Consider the following 22,500-nt stretch of genomic DNA (forward strand, 5'->3'; position numbering starts at 1 on the left):
GCAACAAACCTTAGATACCCTTGTGATTTTATTGACAGGGCTTTTTGTAAAGCAAGAAAAACATTTATGAAGTTAGTCGTAAGAGTGATTTTAATATGAAAAACCTCCTTGTTTTACCATACTGTAACCAGTTTATGGCCATCCCTGGGCTGTTGAGACCATTTAATGTTAATGTCATTTTTAAGAAAACTATGTACTTAAGAATTTGTTAATCAAGAATTCCCCTCATACAGAAGAGTGGCTGCATATATGAGATCCCTTGCAATCAGTGCAAGAAAATGTACGTGGAAAAAGTGGAAAGGATCTCGAAACAAGATTAAAACAGCAAATATAATGTTAGAACAGGGAATAATGCAAGCAGCTTGTTTCAACATATGAATGAATGGCAACCATACTATGAATTGGGATTGTAAAGAAGCAAAAGAGATCATGTTATGTAAAGACATCATAAACGAAATATTGTTGAATCATGTACAATAAAGAAAAATCGCGTAGAATTGATCAACAGCAGCCCAGGGACTGTACAAACTGGATGAACTACTTGTAAATAACATTTTTAGACAATTAGTTTTTAAATAGTAGTACGATAGTTTTTATGTTTATGTATTGCTGCCACAGAGGTGTCTTTGTAACGAATAATGAATTTTTGTATCACTTGACCCTGAAGAGATGTGAAAAATACACGAAAGCGCTCGGTTAACTCCTTTCATTCCTTCCTCCAGCTTTACGACTACATGAGATATCGCATGTTTTAGCGATAGTTCGTCAATATATATATATATATATATATATATATATATATATATATATATATATATATATATATATATATATATATATATATATATATATATATATATATTATATATATATATATATAAAGATATAGCCACGAGGAAAAATAAACAACGGAGTATCCGCGAGATCTTCGGACGTTCAAAACGTCCTTTACTCAGTAGAGTACAGGACGCTGAACGTCGAAATATCTCGCGGATACTCGGTAGTTTATTTTACCTCGTGGCTTATGTCTTTATTTATGGATTATCACGTTCCTAACTTTCGTGATTCAGTTATATCTATCTATCTATCTATCTATATATATATATATATATATATATATATATATATATAGTATATAATACTATATATATTATATATATATATATATGTCTGTGTGTCTGTCTGTGAGTATATATGTGTTTCAAGTGCATATGTATCATCATTAAGTTGTTGTGTTCCCAACTACAAATCTCAGAGTAATTTGTTTGAAAAAGTATATATATATATATATATAATATATATATATATATATATATATATAGATATATCTATATATATATGTAGGTATATATACATATATATATATATTATATATATATATATATATAATATATATATATATATATATATATATATTACATTTGAGTACTTCTTCAGCTCCCAACTCCGGAACGCCGCAATTCCAATCACACGGGAATCAACGAATTCCCAGGGGTCGTAAACCTCCCTTCACCAGAAACAATTCCCATTCTGGGAATTGTTCCAAACGATATAAAAAAAATTCGTCCAATATGTTTCAAGAGGTTTCCGTATTTCGGAAACTGTTGATGATGGAAGCCATAAATTAAAAAGTAAAAAAAAATACACATATACATGGAGATAAAAAAAAAGGAGTTATTTCTTTATAGTTATTTCTATTTGTAATACGTTACAGATAAAGTTTCATGCTTGATTCCTTTGGAGATAGAACAGGCTATTTCTTAATTACGATCATACATGCTCATAAATATTTAGGAGGCACAAATATCGACTTGGCACGTATAGTTTAATAATAGAATTCACAATAGCTTACACCGAAGAGGTGTTATCGTTCGCACCTTCTTTCTAACGAACACCATAATATTGTTTCGAAGCTTGAATTTCAAGTCAGTGGCCATTGTGGTGGGCTTGTTCCATATGAATAGTGGTTTGCCTTTGTTATAAGAAGAAGAAGAAGAAGAAGAAGAAAAAGAAGAAGAAGAGGAGGAAGGAATTATAAACCAAATATCGTCTAATTTTTAACTCACCCTACTTCAGGAATAACTTATACACAAGGGGATTTATGATTGCAATTACAATTCCCCTTGGGTTTAATTTATTTCCAAAGCATAGAGATCTCGATATTAAACGATAAACGAGGCTTAATATTTAATAAAAATTATGTTTTGTATAAATAAAAATCTTGTATCTATACATACATACATACACATGTATACAGATTCGTTCCCAAGTGGCCTTAAATCTATACCGTAACACACAATTGTTTCTTGTAACTAGGACACTATCATGGTAGAGAACAGTCGTCTAGCCAGAAATGAGACCCATTATGAAGACTTTCTTGGGGCTTATTGCATTCTTGACTTTATGTCTGGAGCTGCGAACCCTTCTCCCTAACATTCCCCCTTCCCCAACCTCTCCCTTGCCCCTCTGTCTGTCTCTGTCTCTCTCTTCCCTGCATCCCCCACCCCTCTTAAAAAAGGACGAGGAACCCTAATTGAGGAAAGACTTATATTGTGGAAATTGAGTTCTTTTGATTTTCTCTCATAGATGGTCAGTATGATTAGACATTTGGTGAAAGTGAAGTTCCTTCTAGAATTAAGGATACCCCAGCCCCCAACCCCCTTTACATAACCCTCCGCCACCATTCTCCTATCTCTCTCTCTCTCCCTGGACAGCCCCCTTCCCTTGAAAATGAAGAGGAAAACTAATCTAGATAGATTATATTGTGAAAATTAGGACCCTGAGCCTGTCTGTCACAGATGGTCAATAAGGTTAGATATTGAGTAAAAGTTAAGTTACTTATATCTGTATTAATTTAAGCTTCCTACAGAAAAGACTAATAATTACAAGAAATATATATATAATCTTGGACAAAAATTACTACTTTACTTAGGCAATAACCTAATCTAATTTCAAAAATAAATACAAATAAATGTATTTATTTGGCTTTGAGACCACGCCTCTGTAAATATTGAATAATTAAATGGTATCTATTCCAAGCAATATTGTAATGGCGTTCTAACTTATCTTTGGAAGCAGCTTTCCTTTAGTGTATGATTGGCTTGAAGTGGTTTTTAATCTCATCAAATCATTATTTCAATCAAATTCAGCAAAACTTCGTTTAATGGTAAGACATAACTTAGCGGAAATTATTGTTTTCGAAAAAAAATTATCTTTTTGTGAGGTTTCGTTATAATTAGTAAATGATAAATAAGAGAGGGCATTTCTTTTAGTTACAGATCAAATACAGAGTATTATTCGATTTAAAAAAAACAGCCATAAACGTTAAGCTAAACGTCAGAAAATACAATATATACAGCAGCAAATTAATGAAAGCCTTTCATTATTTTCAGCCAAATCATTTCCTCTTCCTTTGTGTTTTCAATCATCATTCAGTCAACTTCCGTGTGACGATAACGAATAAAACATTAATTAACACAGTTTGGAGTTCATGTAGAAATGGAAGGTATGAGCGGTTTTTGTAATAAACTTGTGGCAACGGATTTCATTTATAATGGCAAAGCAACAAAAGCACACACACATACATAAATACATACATACATGTTTATATATATATATATATAATATATATATATATATATATATATATATATATATATATATATATATATATATATATATATATATATATATAGTATATATAGCACATAAAGACATTATTATTATTATTATTTTTTTTTTTTTTTTTTTTTTTTGCTTTATCACAGTCCTCCAATTCGACTGGGTGGTATTTATAGTGTGGGGTTCCGGGTTGCATCCTGCCTCCTTAGGAGTTCCATCACTCTTCTTACTATGTGTGCCGTTTCTAGGATCACACTCTTCTGCATGAGTCCTGGAGCTACTTCAGCCTCTAGTTTTTCTAGATTCCTTTTCAGGGATTTTGGGATCGTGCCTAGTGCTCCTATGATTATGGGTACGATTTCCACTGGCATAATTCCCATAGCCTTCTTATTTCTATTTTCAGATCTTGATACTTATCCAATTTTTTATTATTATTATTATTAGTTATTATTATATTATTATTATTATTATTATTATTATTATTATTATTATTATTATTATTATTATTATTATTACTGAAACAAAAATATCAAACGATTCCTCGGTTTGTCAAGAATTAAATCATAAATAATTAATCCATTTGTAGGATTAAAAAAAAAACACTAGTCAAATAGATTTCGAGAAATCAATATCAAGTCTTGTATATATTTGGTTTACCTATTCTCTAATTATTATTATTATTATTATTATTATTATTACTATATTATTATTATTATTATTATTATTATTATATTATTATTATTATTATTATTATTATTTATTAAAAGTAATGGCTACTTCAGCAACGTTACACTTGTAGAGAGTCTTCTCTATTTTCCGAAAAGCGGCTTTTTCCGTGCTACTTAATAAACAGGCTGGTAGAGCGCCAATAAAGGTCATGATCAAATACAATGTCAAAATAGGTGTATATGTTTGAATTTTACAGATAAACTATGAAACCATAGTCATCAAAGTCATTAAAGATTCTCTCTCTCTCTCTCTCTCTCTCTCTCTCTCTCTCTCTCTCTCTCTCTCTCTCTCTCTCTCTCTTGAAGTGAGCTTTCGTCTGGAGCTGCCAGACATCCTCGGGCTAAGAAGCTGAGGGTGGACTGCTCTTGGTGTGGTGTCCGTCCTCCTTATATTTGGGGTCGACAGCAGAGAGAGAGAGAGAGAGAGAATCTTTAATGACTTTGATGACTATGGTATCATAGTTTATCTGTAAAATTCAAATATATACACCTATTTTGACACTGTATTTGATCATGACCTCTAGAGGCGCTCTACCAGCCTGTTTAAGTAGCACGGAAAAAGCCGCTATTCGGGAAATAGAGAAGAATCTCCACAAGTGTAACGCTGTTGAAGTAGCCATTACTTTTAATGAAGTACACTAGAGAGAGGGTCTGCTTGTTAAGTAGACTAATATTATTATTATCATTATTATTTTTTTTGTCTGTCTATCACAGTCCTCCAATTCTACTGGGTGGTATTTATAGTGTGGGGATTGCATCCTGCCTCCTTAGGAGTCCATCACTTTTCTTACTATGTGCGCCGTTTCTAGGATCATACTCTTCTGCGTTAGTCCTGGAGCTACTTCAGCCTTTAGTTTTTCCAGATTCCTTTCTAGGGATCTTGGGATCATGCCTAGTGTTCCTATGATTATGGGTATAATTTCCACTGGCATATCCCATATCCTTCTTATTTCTATTTTCAGGTCTTGATACTTATCCATTTTTTCCCTTTCTTTCTCTTCAACTCTGGTTTCCCATGGTATTGCGACATCAATGAGTGATACTTTCTTCTTGATTTTGTCAATCAACGTCACATCTGGTCTATTTGCACGTATCACCCTATCTTTTCTGATACCATAGTCCCAGAGGATCTTTGCCTGATCGTTTTCTATCACACCTTCTAATATTATTATTATTATTATTATTATTATTATTATTATTATTATTATTATTATTATTATTATTATTATTATTATTATTATTATTATTATTATTATTATTATTATTATTATTATTATTATTATTATTATTATTATTATTATTATTATTATTATTCCAGAGAATATGATGATCATTCGAAAGAATTAGCAGAAAGTATAATGGGGTGCGCAGAAAGAAGAAATCAGTTTTCAGAAAAATTAGAAAAATCAATTTACAGATAAAAGAAATTCAATTCAATTACTATCCAAAAGCACTAGGAAAAAATAAGGGAAAATTGTATGCAAATAAGTTGGATCTAGCAATACCCAACTTATTGTCCATACAGATAACCTCATAAACATTTATGAAAAGGATTATATCAAACCGGCATTGCTTTTCAATGAAACCTGTCAAGCCTGTCATATGTCTAATTAAAGATTCGTGCTCATGCATTATAGGGTGAGGTCAGCAGCCAGAATAGCCATTCTTTTTGCTACTACTTTATTTATTGGAAAATGACATCAAAGCATCAATTGACCTCTTTTGAGAGCCGAAGGGCGTGGCCATTTTTAACTCAGGTCAGGCGTAGCGTAGAAAATGTGTTTGGAAATTGTACATTAGTCAATTATGATATTAAAACTTGATTGTGAATACTTAAGGATAATCCTTGTATGATATTTATAGCGGCGGATATTTTGATGCTTGTATGAATTATAACATTAGTTATCATTACAAAATTAAGGAATCATGTTAATGTATGTATGTATGAGAGAGAGAGAGAGAGAGAGAGAGAGAGAGAGAGAGAGAGAGAGAGAGTTAACAACCTTTGCGTAATATTTGCTAAAATAAATTAAGAATTATGTAAATGAGAGAGAGAGAGGGAAAGGGGTGTGTTCAGAAAGAAGGCAGAGAGATAGATAAAAATACAGAGAGAGAGAGAGAGAGAGAGAGAGAGAGAGAAGAGAATAATAAATATGCATTCCATGAAAAACATTTTCCCATCCTCTGAGCCAAGACCGGTCGAGGGTAATGGGATTCTATCGCCTAGCGCCTCAGAAGACAATCTTCTTTAACACTCCAACACCAAATTCATTCCTCTCCGCTGTCTCGTGATTCCGTTGCTTCCGCGGGGCTAATCTTAATACATTTCGACGTCCACGCAGGCTTACGGATTCGTGTGCCTACGGACGAGGTACTAAAGTATAAAAGATGTCGTTCTTAGGTACACATCTGCATACACGCTTTATATATATATATATATATATATATATATATATATATATATATATATATATATATATATATTATATATATATATATATATATATATATATCTGTGTGTGCGTCTGTGTGTCTGTCATCCTAATTCCATTGCATCTTTTTAAAATAAAATATTAATATAAAAATGTTAGACAATTCCCTTGTGGAATGGAAAGAAAATCTTGAAATATTTGTAAATATGCATTTAAAATCATTCACCTTTTCGAAATACTGGAAAATTCTCAAAATGTGCATAAAGCAATGTTTTATATATAAAAATATATATACCAATAAAACATAAAAATACCACAGAGTAGTATATGGGTCCTTATTGACTTGATATCTCATCAGCTTGGACACCAAAGTCTCCCTTCTCGTAACGGAAGATGATAACCCCGCTTATTCCCTGGTTTAATAAGATAATAAACCTTTATTGTTCCACGGTTTATTAACATCATAGTAAGGACTGAAATTCCCATTATTCTGAGTGATTGAATGGCCCAGAGGCGGTCTCTTGAAGCTTTAGATTAGCAAGTGTTCTTTTACTAATATGTCAAGATTTTTTTGCGAAAGGGATTGTCTTATATCTCCTCAATGTTCAGTGAATAGGATTGATCTTCAGTGTCTTTATTGCTATGCTACTTCTGCTATTAATAATAATAATAATAATAATAATAATATAATAATAATAATAATATAATAATAATAATAATAATAATAATAATCTATGAGATTTCCTTTAAAATAAAACACGTAGGGCTTTTCCGTAATCCTTGTATAAATGATTCGCAAAGATGAGTGGAAGAATTTTCACCTAAATATGTATATATATAATATATATACTATATATATATATATATATATATATATAAATATATAATATATATATATATATAAAATATATATATATATATATATATATTATATATATATATTATATAATATAATATATTATATATACATATATATATATACTATATATATCTATATGTATGTATATATATCATATATATATATATATATATATAGTATATATATATATATATATATCATTATATATATATCTATATATATATATATATATCTCTATATACTTAGATATATATAGATATATATATATATATATCTATATATCTATATATATATATATATATATCTCTATATAGATATCTATATATTATAGATATATATATCTATATATATAGATATATATATCTATATATATAATCTATATAATATATTCTATATCTATCTATGAATATATATATAATATACTATATATATAGATATATATATATATAATATATATCTATATAGTATATATATATCTATATATATATATATATATATATTTTTTATATATATATATCTATATATATTATGTTATATATATTATATATATCTATATCTATATATATATATCATATATCTATATCTATATAAATATATATATCTATATTATATATATATATATATACATATATCTATCTATAATATCTATATCTATATATATCATCTATCTATATATATCATATATATCTATATATCTATATATTCTATATATCTCTCTTATATATATAATATATATATCATATATCTATATATATCATATATAATATATATCTACCAGATCTATATCTATATATATATAATATATATCGATATATATATTTTATAGATAGGATATATTGTTTAAGACCCCTGTTGGTTAATCAGGTTTCTAAAAAAAAAAAAATATGAACAAATAAATGAAAAAAAATTTATCAGGACTGAAATCTGGTAGCAATTGAGACGTCAAGGAGGGGAAACGAAACAAGTAATACGAAACGAGACCTTAAGACTAATTTATTATATATAAAATGTACAATTGTTTGAATTAAATATTTTTATAAAGGCACCAGTGGCAAGCAAAAACCATTAAGCAAAAATAACCACATTTAATCTGATATTATCACAAAAAGGCAATATCAAAAAGGCAAATATCGAACAATCACTATAACAATCATTACAAAATGAATGAGTCAGTACATCAAATAACCAAAAAATAAAAGTAAAATTCCATGTAAGTATGGGGAAAAATAATTACTTTACATACAGGATCTGTATATGCATCACACAATTAACCCTTAAACGCGAGCGGTAAATAAAACAAAAATGACTCCGTATGCCGGAGGGGTTTGAGAGTGAGCGCGTAAGCGGAAAAATATTTTTTTCAAAAATCACACAGCGCGCTTTAGTTTTTTCAAGATTAAGAGTTCATTTTTGGCTCCTTTTTTTCTCATTTGCTTGAAGTTAGTATGCAACCCCTCAATCAGAAATGAAAAATATTATCAATTATCATATATAAATAATGCGATATATGATAGCGCAAAAACGAAATTTCATATATATTGTATTCAAATCGCGCTGTGCGCCAAACGGTTAGGGTAACAATTTGCTTTTTTTTTTTCGTTGTAACTGGGGGCACTAAATTGCGATCATTTTGATATAACATATTGTAAAACAATAAAGCAACACAGAGAAAATATTATCACAAAATGATGCATCACATTCGTAGCGCGCGGATGTAAAAAAATAAATTTTTTGAATAAATTCACCATAATCGAAATATTGTTATAGAGCTTGCAATTTGTTTTCAAAATGAGGAAATGATTGAATATTACGATACTGTAGAGTTTTAGCTTACAAATGCAGTTTTTTAACCATTTCGACGAGTTAAAGTTGACCGATGTCGAATTTTTGTTAAAATTTTTTTTTGTTTTTTTTTATATGCAAATATAAAAAATGAGAAAAGCTACAACCTTCCAATAATTTTTGTTATATTGTGCATTTTTTGCGCACATTTTCATATATAAAACTTAAAAAAAGCGTAATATGAAAGGCTCAATATTAGGAAAATGTGACCTACGCGTTTCTGAGATTTTCGCCGAAATAGGCGCGCGGACGGAAATAAAAAATATTTTTTTTCAAATATTCACCATAAATCGAGATATGTTCTAGAGACTTGCAATTGTTTTAAATAAGATAAATGATTGTATATTATTTTCTAGACTGTGATTTTTTAGGTTATAAATGCGTTTTTTTGACCTTTTCGGTTGGAGTCCCAAAGTTGACCGACGTGTAGTTTTTTCGTACTTATCGTACTTTTAATATTCAAATATTTCAAAAATGATAAATGCTACAAACCTTCCAATAATTTTTGTTATATTGTGCATGTTTTTGCGCACCCTATTTTCATATATAAAAACCTATAAAAAAGCGTAATATGAAAATGCACAAATATTAGGAAAATGTGACCTACGCGTTTCCGAGATTTTCGGCCGAGAATCGGCGGCGGACGGAATAAAATATTTTTTTCAATATTCACCATAAATCGAGATATTGTTTCTAGAGCTTGCAATATGTTTTAAAATGAAGATAAATGATTGATATTCTAGACTGTACGATTTTTATGTTATAAATCGTTTTTTTGACCTTTTCGGTTGAGTCAAAGTTGACCGATCGTAGTTTTTTTCGTACTTATCGTACTTTATATGCAATATTTCAAAAATGATAAAAAAAAATGCTACAACCTTCCAATAATTTTTGTTATATTGTGCATGTTTTTTGCGCACATTTCCATATATAAAACCTTTAAAAAAAGCGTAATATTGAAAAGGCTCAATATTAGGAGAATGTGACCCTACGCGTTTCCCGAGATTTTTCGGCCGAAAATCGTCGCGCAGGAGGGGAAAAAAAAAATATTTTTTTCAAAAATTCACCAGAAATCGAGATATTGTTCAGAGACTTGCAATAGTTTTAAATGAAAAGATAAATGATTGAATATTACTAGACTGTAAGAATTTTTATGTTATAAATGCGTTTTTTGACCTTTTCGTTGATCAAAGTTGACCGATCGTAGTTTTTTTTTCGTACTTATCGTACTTTATATGCAAATATTCCGAAAATGATAAATGTACAACCTTCCATAATTTTTTTATATTTGTGCTGTTTTTGCGCACATTTTCATATTATAAAACTATAAAAAAAAGCGTATAGGGAAAGGCACAAATATTAAAAAAAGGAGAATGTGACCTACGCGTTTTTCCGAGATTTTCGGCCGAGAATCGGCGCGCAGGACGGAATAAAAATATTTTTTTCAAATATTCACCATAAATCGAGATATTTGTTCTAGAGACTTTGCAATATGTTTTTAAATGAAGATAAATGATTGAATATACAGACTGTAGATTTTTATGTTATAAATGCGTTTTTTGACCTTTTCGGTTGAGTCCAAAGTTGACCGTCGTAGTTTTTTTTCGTACTTATCGTACTTTTATGCAATATTTTCGAAATGATAATGCTACAAACCTTCCAATAATTTTTGTTATATTGTGCTGTTTTTGCGCACATTTCCATATCATAAACCCTTAAAAAAAAGCGTAATATGAAAAAGGCTCAAATATTAGGAGAATGTGACCTACGCGTTTCCGAGATTTTCGGCCGAAATCGTCCGCGCGGAGGGGAAAAAATATTTTTTTTTTCAAAAATTCACCAGAAATCGAGATATTGTTCTAGAGACTTGCAATATGTTTTAAAATGAAGATAAATGATTGATATTCTAGACTGTAAGATTTTTATGTTATATATGCGTTTATTGACCTTTTCGTTGAGTCAAGTTGTTGACCGATCGTAGTTTTTTTTCGTACTTATCTACTTTATATGCAAATATTTCAAAAATATAATGCTACAACCTTCCAATATTTTTTTGTTATATTGTGCATGTTTTTGCGCACATTTCCATATATAAACCCCTTTAAAAAAAGCGTAATAATGAAAAGGCTCAAATATTATAGAATGTGACCTACGCGTTTCCGAAGATTTTCGGCCGAAAATCGTCGCGCGCGGGGAAAAAAATATTTTTTTTTCAAAAATTCACCGAAATCGAGATATTGTTCTAGAGACTTGCAATATGTTTTAAAATGAAGATAAATGATTGAATATTACTAGACTGTAAGATTTTTATGTTTATAAATGCGTTTTTTTGACCTTTTCGGTTGAGTCAAAAGTTGACCGATCGTAGTTTTTTTCGTACTTATCGTACTTATATGCAAATATTTCAAAAATGATAATGCTACAACCTTCCAATATTTTTTGTTATATTTTGTGCAATGTTTTTGCGCACATTTCCATATATAAAACTATAAAATAAGCGTAATATGAAAGGTACAATATTAGGAGAATGTGACTACGCGTTTCCGAGATTTTCGGCCGAGAATCGGCGCGCGGACGGAATAAAAATATTTTTTTTCAAATATTCACCATAAATCGAGATATTGTTCAGAGACTTGCAATTTGTTTTAAAGTGAAGGTAAATGATTGAATATTACTAGACTGTAAGTAATTTGCTTACCCCCCAAAAAAACCCCAAATTTATATATATATATATATATATATCATATATATATATATATATATATATATATATATATATATATATATATATATATATATATATATATTATATATATCTATATATATATATATATATATATATATATATATTATCATATATATATATATATATCTATCTATATATATCTATCTATTATATATATATATATATATATATATATATATATATATATATATATATATATATATATATATTTATATATATATATATATATATCTATATATATATATATATATATCTATATATATATTCTATATATATCTACTATATATATATATATCTATCTCATAATCTATATATAAATATATATATCATACTATACTATATATATATAGTATCTATATATATCTATATACATATATATATCCTATATATACATATATATCTATATATATATAGCTATATATATATCATATATCTAACTATATCTATATATCTCTATATATATATATATATCTATTATATATATATACTAATAATTTTTTTTTATACGTTAAAATAAAATATATTACATTCTTCGATTCTGGTACCAATACTAACATAAAAGGAATGCGGTGACACTTCTCTTTTCGCATACAATGAAATGTCTTATTATTCATCCATCACACATTCATATATAAAAAATTTTAAATAAATAAATACTAAATTACAAAATAAAATACAAATGTCAGAATACTCACTCGTAATCCTGACTCCTTCGTTCTATTCTTGTTTTATTCCTCTCCCTCCTCCATTGAAGAGTCTTGCATTTTTTTTCCACTCGACATGACGAGTACAGGTGGAGGAGGAGACGCGCGCCCTTACTGCTGATGGACCCGGCGGCCCCGTCGCCTCCCGCTGTCGGTTTTAGGGGGGCGCGCTCCAATACATGACCGTTAGTGTGATACTTTCGGTCACACTCCCCTATCCTGCAAAGAGCAACTTTGCAGAGACGACAGAAGAACCGGGTGTCTCTCCTTCTGCCATTCATATGGCACACCTGGCACCGTTTCTGCCTTCGCCCTTCTAAGGCCCTCCAGTATGTGTTCCCCTGGCTGCAGCCGACACGCAGGGTCCCACTACCGACGAGAAGCGGTGATGGCGGGGCCGGCAGCAGAGGGGGCGTCGTCAGCAGTGGGGCGTCGTTCAGCAGGGGGGGCGGCGACAGCAGGGGTGTCGTCAGCAGGGCGGCGACAGCAGGGGCGTCGTCAGCAGGGGCGGCGGGCAGCAGGGGCGGCGGCAGCAGGGGTGGCGGCAGCAGGGGCGTCGTCAGCAGGGGCCCCCCCCCCGGGGTCGTCAGCAGGGGCGTCGTCAGCAGGGACGGCGGCAGCAGGGGCGGCGGCAGGTCGAGCGAAGTTGGGCCCTCCTATCTGCCCTTTCCTCTAGGGGCAGATCTGCAAGCTCGGGGCAGGGGGTCAGTTAGGGAAGGCCACTCATCGGGATCGAAAGTTGATGAGGGCATTCCCGGCCCCTACCTCTAGAATGTGCGTGGTCACCTCGGAAGATTGTCACCGCTGGTACCCCACAGTACAGTATGTAGGCATTTTTGGAGGGCCAACTGAAGGATGTATTGTTTGAGGAGCTTCTGTGTCCACCTTCTGGTTCTCCTGGCGAAGGGATAGTACTGGATTAGCTGATCAAAGAGATCAAACTCCTCCATGTGCCTGTTTGTATTGCCCAATGACAAGTAGGCCGCTCGGTACGACAAACTCCTCAAAACACAACTCTGTCTGTCGCTGTCTTCTTCCGCTGTACGATCTCTTCCTTGGATGGGGTTCATGACTCGTCGTAACCATGGGACGAGTCGGACACCCTTCCAACAGATGACGAAGACAGCGCCCTTCCGCCGCCACTCTGTCTCTCCTCTTGCCAGGTGGGTGCGGATGACTAGCGAACCTCTTGAGGACATTCGCGCCCCACGCACCACCGAAGGGTACCCACTGACGTGAACACCTGCTTCATACAGTTCCCTGGGCAGGGATCGAGTTATAATAATTATCCATAAACAGGTGATATCCCTGGTTACGGAAACGTCCCCACAAGGTTGAATACAGTGTTCCGCAGCGTGGAGAATACCCCGGTATACACTGAAAAGTCCACAACGTATCCCAGTGTTGGCCTCGGTATGAGAAAGAATTTCACACCATATTTCTTGGCTTCTGGGGTTATACACTTTTATACTAAGAAACGTCCTTTGTAAGCATCATCCCCCATCCAAAGAAAACAGTTTTTTTCTTTTTCCAGGAATCACGAGATTAACTACACCGCTCACGGATATAATCCCAACACTGCGCACTAAAATGAGGCGTCATCCCTTTATTCCGGGGTATGGCCCCTTCGGTTTTGAAGGCGTTGAAGTACCTGTCCATCGCCAGGAAATTATCACGGGACATAACGCCAGGCACTTCGGCATATATCAAAAATAACTTCTCTTCCATATTGCCTGACGTCGATAGCAGGTGTCAAACCAAAATAAATGTGGAGCCCCAAAAAAAAGGGTGCCATGTCATGAAAGGGTTGCAACCCCGCCCAGGGTTACTACGACAGGTCGTCTTCAGCTCTATCGGCAGTACCGGAGCGTAGTCCACGTCTCGTGTACCAGGTATTCCAGCAATTTCCCTTTTCCCGCGTCAGGAAAAGCTGGATGAATCCCAAACATCAGGGGTACGTACGTCATCCCAGGGGTTGCCGTGAAGGGGTGCATGTTAGGAGGGGGTGGGGTCCTCCGTCCACCCCTCGTCACTCTCCGACGACCGACCTTCACCTTGGCTGGCGCGACGAGCCGACCTTCTACGTGCCCGTTGCGCGCGCGACAAGCACGGTGCGGGCACGATGCACACTACCCCACCCCCCCCCTTGTGGCCCATCACCCTCACTTAGGCCCTCACTTTCTGTATCGTCCTCTGCGATAAAACTTGAGCCCGTATCCCCACCCTCCCCCCTCCCCCTCCCCTCAGATTCCCCCTCGTATGCACTGAATTCGAGCTCACTTTCGGGATGTGAGCCTCGAACGGACATTGGGGGCAAATATTCATCCTCACTTTCATCGGGACTGATGTCCTCATCACTCGATGACCATCCGCCATCAAAATGAGGACTTGCGACATGTTCCCGATCAAGCTCCGAAAGATATTCGTCTATGTCCCTTGGTTGGAGGCCTCCCAAATGCCTACGAATGCCCCTAAGGACGCCCCACATGCTTTCTAGGGGTAACCAAAGGCAAACGATGTGTTTCCCGAAACACTTTCAGCCACACGTGGCCGCACAGAACGGCCTTGAGGCGCGGGGTCATGCTCGGGTGCTTGGCCCCTCCCCTCGCCAGCATCCTGTCCAAAACTCGCCTTACACGATCCCTTCCGACGGGTAAAACGCGCCTTTCACGGTTCCACCACGTCGTTGAGAACATATCTACGAATGTCTTGTAGCAATACATGCTCAAAGTCTCGCACAAGTCCAGAAAAACACGCTTTTCACGAAAGATCGCTCTCGGATGGTGCGCTACTGATGCTGGCTGGAGCGAGAAGAAGGGATATCGCGCATGCGCACCTGGGTCACGCTTCAAACAAAACAAGGCCTTGATCCGTGGACTCCCAGCATCCCCCAAGGCGCGTGATTCAAAAACAAAGTTTTTAGGCTGGTAGGCCTATAAGTATTTTTCCGCGAATTTTAAAAAAAACTTTTGTATGTCGACGTAAAATACGTCCAGTCGGCACCCGACAGACAATTTATCTCGACGTAAAATACGTCCAGTCGGCGTTTAAGGGTTAATACAGTAACCTTAATACGAGCAGTTAGCAAATAGTTTAACAAGAAAACATACGTTTACAACTATAGAAACAAATTAATAATGGACCATAAAAATCAAAAGCAGGGTTACAAATTATGCCATAAATACACAGTTTCAATTTCATAATTACCTTAAGCATTATATCAAAACACTGGGGAAAACCGAAGGCACTAAAGCCTTATGCATTAAATGCTACAGGACACTCAACACCCAGGAAACCGTGGCAACTTGCAGAGATAACACCTGAGGACCCACTATGAATCCCACCTCCTGAAGAAATTCACCCAGCCGAAGCTGTACACACAACACAGACGAAGCTGCCCTTCAGGAGAGCACAGACGAAGCTGCACACACAAAGCAGACGAAACTGCCCTTCAGGAGAACACAGACGAAGCTGCAACTCTGAAGCCGTGGTCCTCAACATAACACAGACGAAGCTGCTAACCCAGAACAAAACTGGCTCTGCTGAACATCTTTATGCACGTCCTTAACCCTGCAGGTCCTGAGTCGTAACCAAATAGCCATTACGGACTCCAACCGTGACTGCAAGGAAACCCCCATGCTGCTTATAACCTTCTCAGGTTCTCTGTATCTTACTGACTGAAGCAGTCAGACACGGGCTGTCGGACGTTACCTTACCTCACCACCTCTTCTACCAATAACAAGAGGTGAAACGACCCTCACGGGAAACACCCGAAACAACCGTTTCGATCGTCCGAGACAAGAAAAAATACAAGGGTGCGTAACACCCTTACATATATATATATATATATATATATATATATATATATATATATATATATATATATATATATATATATATATATATATATATATAGAATCAGCGATCTTTAAAACCAGCTGATTTGATTTCCATTATTCTGACAAATAGTGACTAGTTCATTTCTGTTATTCCTGTACCCAGCTTATCTGCATATTCCTTATAATTTACCATATGTTTAGGACCTTGGCTTAGATAAATGCATTAAGTTGCCCTTGCCGTCGATTCTCGTTCTAGGATAATTTAAATCCATATTTACGAGAGCGAAAAGTATATATAAGTACATAAGGTTATTTTCGGTGGGTTGGCTGTGAAATGTTATGATCGGTTTCAGTAGAATTTATGAAGACTTCAGTAAAGTTGTTATACAAATTACTATCGGATGAATATTGTTTCATTTTAGTGACTCCAGCACATGGCAAATGACGTAGAATATATATCAAACCAAGAAAATTTATCTAAATTTAAAATCCCACCTCAAGTAGATATTACGAGCTCAAAATCTCGTAAAAAAAGACGAAACTGAGCTCGTCGGTATATAGACTAAGTAGGCAAATATTTTAGAAGCGAACGTTTATCTCTCATAATAGCCTGTGTCATTGAAGGGCGCCCAAGTTTCATTAAGAATTCATGCTTTTTCCAGCTAATCGCCTGTGTGCTGTAATTAGTCATTAGTGAACCCGGGGTCATTTATGAAAATAATTTTAAATGATCTTGTTCTTTACGATTAACTGGTGTATGCACACGCAAGCATTTTCATACATAATTAACTCGATTGAATACTTTTTTAAGAATTATGAATGAATGCACGTGCATGCACGTGCATACATACTGTGTCTTGATTGCATACATATTTCCTTAGCTCTAAGGTAGAATATTTTTTCACGATTTATTAATACATACACATGCATACATCCCCATACGTACTTACTTTCGATTGCATACACTCTTCTTAAGCTCTTAAGTGACCTTAGATATCACATGGTCTCTTGGAAGGTAAAATACTGTGTCTTTTAACAGAAATTTAGATCTGATGTTTTTTTTAAACCTTGAATATTCTGATACACTTCATTAAAAGTTTTTTTTTCTTATATCAGAAAATTATTTGAATTTGTGTGCTAATAACTTAATCGTGAATTTATCATTCAAGAATAAACACTAGCTTGAAGGAATAAGATATCCTTTTCATTATTAATTCTGTCATGTTGCCATAATCAAAAATTTACATTTTACTTCTGTTCGAGACTAATTAAATTTGATCTGACATTCTATATTTTTTTGTCGTTTTGTAATTTTCATCATAATTAATATTCTAGTGAATATGTTAACATTTTAGCATTTGTTAACTGAACTGTTCTTTATTCATGAAGATATTCACCCTACATTATAACAAATATATTATATCCGTGATTTTGCATATAAATTTACTGATTTTATAAATTAGAATATGGTGCGTTTTAACGTTGATATCCTTCATTTAAAGAAAAGTTTTGTTACCTGTATTTGACAGGTGATACAGAGACCGTTCTTATTGAACTTAATTCTTAAATGTGAAGTTAATTGTTACATTTTATGATGATTTTGTAATTCCTTAATTCCTTTTGTTTTGAGTTATCTTTTTATTATTAGGAATACAATTAGTCTGTTAGTTGCTAATGATTATATATATATATATATATATATATATATATATATATATATATATATATATATATATATATATATATATATGATATATATATATATATATATATATATATATATATATATATATATATATATATATATATATATATATATATATATATATATATATATATAGATATATATATATATATATATATATATATATATATATATATATATATATATATATATATATATATATATATATAATATATATATATATATATATATATATATATATATATATATATATATATATATTAGAGAGAGAGACATTGGTTAGCTGATCGTTTCATATATAAATTACGTATCTCATTTATATTTTTATCTGCCAAATTATGTACACTAATTATATACATCTTTCAATAATGTCTATTTTTTTCTAGCAATCTCAGATATCCATATAGTGCTCAAGAACTTTCGTGATGTGAAATGAACCATAAAATTGAGGACAAATGCTTTAATGAGAAAACTGGAAATATGTTAGACTATCTCGTTTATATAGTTTTGTAGTCAGTGAGAGCAAAATGGCTGAATCGTACGACGTCATACCTCTCGTAGTGGCTGGAAGGCGACGGAAAAATTGGTTAAAAGCGAATAGATTTGGCTCTTGGGAAAGTAGAAACTGACTTTTTTCCACTTTGTCGTTCAGTTGTGGACAAGAAGTAGAAAAATCTGAAATGGGACAGTGATTATATACAGACATGAAGTTTAACGGTACATCCAGCCTGCAATAATGTTATGACAAGTAAAGAGTAATGCACAGAAACTGACTAAACAAAAGACAGAAAAAAGTCCAAAACGAAAATGAACTAATAGACAGAAATAAGGAAGATATATACAGAAAAAGTGTGGAATAGAAATTAACCAATAGACAGAAATAAGGAAGATATAAACAGAAAAAGTGTGAAACAGAATTTAACCAATAAACAGAAATAAGGAAGATATAAACAGAAAAAGTGTGAAATAGAAATTAACCAATAGACAGAATTAAGGAAGATATAAACAGTAAAAGGGTGAAACAGAAATTAACCAATAGACAATAATAGGGAAGAAATAAACAGAAAAATGTATGAGACAGGAATCAAAGACTGACTTTGAGGTCACCATGGAACAGAAAGGTGTCAAAATTCGTGTGTTTTAAAGTCGATCTCAGAATAGGTGATTGTGATTCATGGCAAATATAAACCCCATAGTTAGAAATAAGTAAACAAAATAAAAATAAAATAGTGTTCTTGTATTAAATCAGGAAGATAGATCAATTCCTCAGTTTAAAACAATCACAAAACGAATAAGTGGAAAAAGTAAGATGTCAGTGTAATAAATAAAAAAAAGATAACAAACTTTACTTAGGTTAACCGAACTAGAGAAAGTAATTCGAGAAACAAGGAAGGTGTTAAAGTAATGTGTTATTGTAATCAATGAAAAAAGAATATTCACTTGAGTTAGCATAACCACAGGACAACAAAAGTGAAAAAATAGTGTTACTATAATAAATAACAAAATTAAATAATTAGTAGGCAAGAGCTGGTGATATAAATAAAAAAAACAACATTAACTTAACAGAACCACAGCACTAAATTTATGAAAAAAGTGTTACTTTAATATTTAATCAAGACAAATACTTAAATAAGTTAAGATGCAACAAAGAAAATTATATATATCCCATCATTGGTAAAGTAAAAGAAACACCCCCAGGCGCCCAGAGACCAAACTCCGAATTCCAAAGGCCCCCATTTCAGCGCCCCGCCCCAAAGATGAATATCAGCGACGCTCTCTTGAGATCCTACGACATCTCCCTGTCCATCCAGGAGGAACCAGACTACGCCCTGGACTACTTCAGGAGCTCCCAGGAAGTCGATGGAGGAGGAGGAGGGTTGGAGGCCTTCATCACCAGCAGTAGCAGCAGTACCACCAGTAGCGACGCCCTCTGGCCCTTCTTCGCCAACGCCTCCTCCTCCTCTTCCTTCAGCTACACGCCCCTGGAGAATGCCACGGACGCCCTCAACTACGAGGACCAGCTCTCCGGAGCTCCCAGCTTCTGCGTGTTCACGCAGAAGAACAAGACCTTCGTCTGGAACAACTGCATCCCTATGAACGACCCGCAGGAGATGCGGAAGCCCTACAAGGCCAATCCGAGCTTCGTGCCCATCGTGGTCACCCACGCCCTCACGTTCCTCGTCGGGGTGTCCGGAAATAGCATCATAGTGGCTTCTATGGCTAGGGATAAAGGAACCCGTAATGTTACGAGGTAATGTCTTTTAGCTGGTGATGCTCTGTATATACAATATATATTATTAATGGTGCATGTTCGCAGAAGATGAAGACTAGTAACAAACAGAGACCCCCGCCCCCCCCCCCCCCCCCCCATATACAAGTTGGGAAAGCTGAAGATACAGAGAAATTACTATCATTTGAAAAACTCTCCCTATCGCGAGAGTATATTATATATATATATATATATATATATTGTTTTAAAAAGATCCACAATAATAAAAAAAGAAAAAAAAAAATTTGTGAGTTCGTGTATAATAATTTTAAACCCTTTACAAAAAACAAAAAAGCTTTCGAACCCTTCCCTGTAGCTTTGTAAAGGGTTTTTAAAATTATACACGAACTCACAATTTTTTTTTTTTGTTATTGTGGACCTCTTAGAACATTACTATTATTATTATTATTATATTATTATTATTATTATTATTATTATTATTATTATTATTATTATTATTATTATTATTATTGTTATTGGTTGTTGCTATTAATAATCATTATTGTTAATTATTATCACTGTAATAATAATAATAATATAATAAGAATAATAATAATAATAATAATAATAATAATAATAATAACAATATCTTGGGAGTAGACCCTCTTTTAAACAAGTCTTGTTGAAAAGCATTGCTGCAGCAGCTCCATTAATTTTGTATAGAGTCTTCTCTTTCTTTATTAAGGATTTCTCAATGTGGCTGAAACTGGCAAGCAACGTGCCAAAGGGGATCGTCAAATCCGGTGTAGTCATATGCTACACCGGATTTGACGATCCCTTTTGGCACGTTGCTTGCCAGTTTTCAGCAAAATTGAGCAATCCTAAATAAGGAAAAGGAAAATAGAGAAGACTCTTTACAAAATTAATGGAGCTGATGCAGCAATCCTTTTCAACAACAACAACAATAATAATAATAATAATATAATATAATAATAATAATAATAATATAATAATAATAATAATAATAATAAAAATAATAATAATAATAATAATAATAATAATAATACTATAATAATAATAATATAATAATATAATAATAATAATACTGGCTCAAAAACTTCAAGCCCTCACCCACGAATAGCAGAACAACTCCAGCATTGTATCTCAAATCACCAAGCACCAAATGGATGACCACAGGAAGAACATCCTTAGTACAAAAAGACAAGAGTAAGGGAAATATAGCCAGTAACTACAGGCCTATCACCTGCCTACCAATAATGTGGAAGTTACTACAGGTATCATCAGTGAAAGGCTATACAACTACCTAGAGGAGACAAACACCATCCCCTACCAACAGAAAGGCTGTCAGAAGGAAGTAGTAGCACAAAAGAAAAACCAGCTCCTGATAGACACAAATGGTAATGAAGAACAGTAGGAGAAGGAAAACCAACCTAAGCATGGCATGGATAGACTATAAGAAAGCCTTTCGACATGATACCACACACATGGCTAATAGAATGCCTGAAAATATATGGGGCAGAGGAAATACCATCAGCTTCCTCAAAAATACAATGCGCAACTGGAATACAATACTTACAAGCTCTGGAATAAGACTAGCAGAGGTTAATATCAGGAGAGGGATCTTCCAGGGCGACTCACTGTCCCCACTACTCTTTTCGTAGTAGCCATGATTCCCATGACAAAAGTACTACAGAAGATGGATGCCGGGTACCAACTCAAGAAAAGAGCAACAAAATCAACCATCTGATGTTCATGGACGACATCAAGCTGTATGGTAAGAGCATCAAGGAAATA

At 33.5% G+C, this 22,500-nt stretch overlaps 1 protein-coding gene across 2 annotated transcripts in view; it reads left to right on the forward strand.

Moving 5' to 3' along the window:
* LOC135194924 (galanin receptor 2a-like) overlaps positions 1-22,500 on the forward strand; it is a 47,976-nt gene that overhangs the window by 4,880 nt on the left and 20,596 nt on the right. For both annotated transcript variants that reach the window (XM_064221125.1, XM_064221126.1), the window contains exon 2: positions 18,863-20,727. In XM_064221125.1, the coding sequence (XP_064077195.1) occupies positions 20,234-20,727 (494 nt within the window). In that variant the 5' untranslated portion in view covers positions 18,863-20,233. The remainder of the gene's footprint in view (positions 1-18,862; positions 20,728-22,500) is intronic.

Source organism: Macrobrachium nipponense, chromosome 15 (genome assembly GCF_015104395.2).
Source record: "Macrobrachium nipponense isolate FS-2020 chromosome 15, ASM1510439v2, whole genome shotgun sequence".
In the NCBI taxonomy this organism is placed as follows: Eukaryota; Metazoa; Arthropoda; class Malacostraca; order Decapoda; family Palaemonidae; genus Macrobrachium; species Macrobrachium nipponense.